This window comes from Chrysochloris asiatica, unplaced genomic scaffold (assembly GCF_000296735.1).
Source record: "Chrysochloris asiatica unplaced genomic scaffold, ChrAsi1.0 scaffold00027, whole genome shotgun sequence".
NCBI lineage: Eukaryota > Metazoa > Chordata > Mammalia > Afrosoricida > Chrysochloridae > Chrysochloris > Chrysochloris asiatica.
Genome location: NW_006408545.1, coordinates 16,355,237 through 16,359,711, shown reverse-complemented (window position 1 = coordinate 16,359,711; position 4,475 = coordinate 16,355,237). Strand labels below are relative to the sequence as shown.

The 4,475-nt window shown below is 38.8% G+C and overlaps 1 protein-coding gene across 1 annotated transcript in view; it reads left to right on the top strand.

Moving 5' to 3' along the window:
* RPF2 (ribosome production factor 2 homolog (S. cerevisiae)) overlaps window positions 1-4,475 on the top strand; it is a 54,769-nt gene that overhangs the window by 37,487 nt on the left and 12,807 nt on the right. The window contains exon 7 of the mRNA XM_006839928.1: window positions 1,478-1,577. Within this exon, the coding sequence (XP_006839991.1) occupies window positions 1,478-1,577 (100 nt within the window). The remainder of the gene's footprint in view (window positions 1-1,477; window positions 1,578-4,475) is intronic.

The following is a 4,475-nucleotide window of genomic DNA, read 5'->3' as shown; positions in this document are numbered from 1 at the left end:
AGGGTTTCCGAGGGTGTAAATCTTTACGGGAGTAGAAAGCCTCATCTTTCTCCCGCGGAGCAGCTGGTAGTTTCGAACTGCTGACCTTAGGTTCGCAGCCCGATTCGTAACCACTACGCTACCAGAGCTCCTCTGTGGATGTGACTAGTATTTTTTAAAGAACTGAATAGAATTGAAGTTACTAGTATTTTACATGTTATGTTGTTTCACATAACTTGTTTAATTATAGTTATATGATGGATACTGTTGTGTATTACTATGCATTGTGATCAAGTTGGTGTGAAAGCCAAAGTTGTAGTTGATGTGTTGTGTCACTTTCTCTTACCTGTTGTACCCCACAGCCATAGGGGCAGCCACAGTAGCGTCAGAACAGATAAAGTGTGAAAGAATCAGGGTTAGCAGGTCCATTTGGATACTCAACCAGACAGACAAGTCCTAGGCGTATAGGAGGTAAGTTCAGGTTTGGAATTAGAGAATTTCAACAACAGTGGCTTTGGTGAGCAGGGAAGTAGCAGGTGACTACTGCCCTAGGATCACTCACTTTTCTCCATCAATTAATCTTTTGGTTAAAGAATTATTTTTGTTTGACTTCCTGTCTTCTTTTGTATCAGTGTCTTCTGTATCCTTTTATTACTCACATTCTTATTGATACAGAAAATCCAGAGTTAGACAAAATATGGTTTATAGCAAAAGCTTTAACCGTACTAAATGAGGATTAGCCCATACTTTCTATGTTGTTGTTATGTGCCGTGGAGTCAGTTCTGACTCATAGAGAACCTGTGTACAGGGTTTCCAAGGCTGTAAATCTTTATGGGAGCAGAAAGCCTCATCTTTCTCCTGCGGAACAGCTGGTGGTTTCCAACTGCTGACTGAACCTTGAGGTTAGCAGCCTAACTCGTAACCACTATGCTGCCAGCTACTTTCTATAGGTTTTATAAAATGATTGCTTTCTATATTGCTTTTCCATTCTAGCTAGTATTTCAAAGAACCTAATTTTTTTAAACTTTAGGATGCTGACTTTTGAGATTTTTAGGGTTATTTTCTAGGAAGTGTAGCTTTTTTATTTGCAGACTGATGTTTAAAAGTAGCTTACATTCTTTCATCTATTTGGCAATGTAAGAGTTAAAACAAAACTTTTTTGCCTAAAAACTTGTAAGATTTAAAAATCCCAATTCATATTTAAAAAATTAAAACCAGTCTTTACAGACATAGTTTTGTCATCACGGTTTTGAAGTGCCATCAAGTCAGTTGCAACCCTGTATGGGTTTCCAAGGAGTGCTGGTAAGCTTGAACCATCGATCTTGCGGTTCAAAGGACTTTGCAGTCCAGTCCACAGTGCCACACCAGGACTCCAACATAGTTTTAGAACTGTTAAAAAAATGAAAATGAATTACTGTACTCATTATTGATGGCTTTAAAAATGAATATAAAAGTTTATAATTTGATAATTATGTAATTGCATGTTTTTATTTCATAGAATAGTAAATGTCCTGAGGGAACAAAACCTATGTTAATATTTGCTGGTGATGATTTTGATCTAACTGAAGATTATAGAAGACTAAAAAGTCTTCTTATTGGTAAGTATTTTAATACTTCTTTGCAGGGTAGCTCAGGTAGGCCATCTGAGCTTCTCATTAGTGGCCCTTTCCTGCTTCACTTTAGGTATACACTTTTTAAAAACAATATTAAGCTTGTTTATTTTTATTTTGGTAAGTATCTATGTAAAAGGCTATTTGCCATTTCAGATGAACAGTTTAGTGATGTTGATTTAGGTCCATCATGTCACTCAGCCATTACCCTTATTCACTCCCAGATTACCCATCATCTCTAACAGATGCTCAGTGTCCCCTCAGCATTGATTCCTCCTTTCCCTGTCCTTTTCTGCCCTGGTAATGACTAATAAGCTTTGATTTTGTACATTTAGGCTGTTACCACTTGGGGACTTTTATGAATAGTGTGCAACTTTGGTGCACAGGTTCAGTGTATGAATGTTTCTATACATTTTCATTTCTGTTGGAAACTACAATTCAGTTCTGTCTAGGTGTAGAATTGCTGGACCACCTGTGTTTAACTTTTTGAGGAACTCTACCAAACATTTCCACAGTGACTGTACCATTTTACATTCATATCAGCCATGGATAAAAGTTCCATTTCTCTACATTCTTGCTCTAACACCTGTTGCTTTTTTTTTTTTTTTTTTAAAGCAGCCATTCTAGTGGGTTGGGTGTGAAATGATACCACATTGTGGTTCTGATTCAGCACTGTGGGTTAAATGTGGTGGGCTGCAAGATCAGCGGTTCAAGCTCACCCGTCACTCCTTGGAAACCCTGTACCAGGTCACTGAGTTGGAATTGACTTGACAGCACTTAACAACAACGGTGACTGATGAGGTTGAACATTTTTTCATGAGCTTGTTGATCATTTATACTGCTTTGGAAAAATGACTGTTTAACATCTTTGCCCTAAACGTGCAACCTTTTCTTTTTCTCTTTTTTTTTTCTTCACTGTTTTCTCTTCCTCACCAATATCAGGAAAGCACTTAACTATGTTGGTAGAAAGAACAGGGTTGCTTATATTCTATAGATCATTATTATTTTTTGATGCTATGATCATTTATATATCGACCTACTTAAATACTTTTTTCAGACTTATATTGACCCTGTTTAGGTCTTCTAAGGAGCTGCTGGTGAATTTGAACCCTAGAACTTGTGATTCAAACTGACTTGCAGTCCAGTGCATTATCCTGTAGTACCACCTCAAGATATTAATACTTAACACTTCCCACCAAGATTTCTGTTACTTGTACTTCTTTGACCCTGATTTCCTCCTTTCCCCGTCTAGTCTTCTCATGTAATTGTCAAGGATGCAGCTAATGTCTGTTTTGTTATAACAGAGGGGAGTTCTTGGGTGGTGCACACAGTTAACACACTTGACTGTTAACTAAGGAGTTGGAATTGCCTTGATGACAACTAAGAGAAAAGCAGCTCACGCCATACAGCTTTTTTCTTGTTTTTATTTAAAATAATAATAAAAACCTTTTATTGTGAATTGAGTGAAGTTTACAGAACTGATCATCTCTTTTACACTCAATAATCATATACTTCATTTCATTTCAGTGATTGCAGTCCCCTACATGCAGAATCAGTTATTCTACTTCCTCTTTGTGATTCTTGTTTCTATTCAACCCCTTGTCCAGCTCTTGTGAATTTTGTCATTAAGTAAATGCTCCTCAAAAGATTTTGAATAGGTTGACCATTCCGTGGTGTTCATATCTTACTAGTGTTGGCCCACAAGGGTGGGTTCAGTTCCAGACCTGAAAGATGACCAAAGGCCATAGTTTGGGTCCTTCCAGTCTCTTTCTGACCAGTAAACCTGGTCTTTTTTTTTATGTATATAATTTTGAGTTTTGTTCCACATTTTCTCCCTGGACTTTATCCAGGACCTTCTAGTGTGATTCCTATCAGAACTAGTGGTCGCCAGGCACCATCTACTTCTAGTCTCAGGGTCGTGGGAACTGATGTTCATGTTTTCCATTAGTCCATTGAGCTAATTGATTCCAAGTGTCTTCAGTTTTCATCACTTCTTTCCTCTGTACCAATTGTTGTTGTTGCTAAGTGCCGTCGAGTCGGTTCCGACCCTTAGCAAACCTGTACAGGGTTTCCGAGGCCGTAAATCTTTACGGGAGCAGAACGCCTCATCTTTCTCCCGCGGAGCGGCTGGTAGTTTCGAACTACTGGCCTTAAGGTTCGCAGCCCGATTCGTAACCACTACGCTACCAGAGCTCCATAGTTGTACCTTATATGACTGTTTAATGATTTGTGGAAAAGCTGCTTGTTAAGTGCCAGCGAGTTGGTTCTAACTCACAGGGATCCTGTATAGAGCTTTTAAAGAGTGGCCTAGGGGGTTTGAACTGTGTATCTTGCATTTGGTAGTCCATTGCTTATCCTACAGCACCACACCAGGATTCCTTCACCTTATTTTGTACTTTCACTAAATGGCAGGTGGTATGGTGATGGTGTTGTGTGCCGTGGAGTTGGTTCTGACTTACAACAACCTGTATAGGATTTCCAAGGCTGTAAATCCTTATAGGAGTAGAAAGCCTCATCTTTCTCCTGCAGAATGGCTTGTAGTTTCGAACTGCTGACCTTGAGGTTAGCAGCCTGACTCTTAACCACTATGCTACCAGAGCACCACCACCACCACCACTAGATGGCAGGAATGACCACATAATGCAGTAACGAGGGTGAGGGAGTAAAACTAGAAAGGAAAAGTGTGGCATCTATCAAGGACTTTCATCCTTCTAGGAAGTTCCTTTATTTGTAATTGACCGCAAAGAAAAATGGGCTTTCTTAACTTTTTCTTGCTAGATAACCATTTACTTCATTCTCAGTTTTGCTTACTTTTTTTTTTTTTTAAGGTTTTTATTGTGGATTGAGTGAAAGTTTACAGGGCACATCATTAATTTCACATTCAAC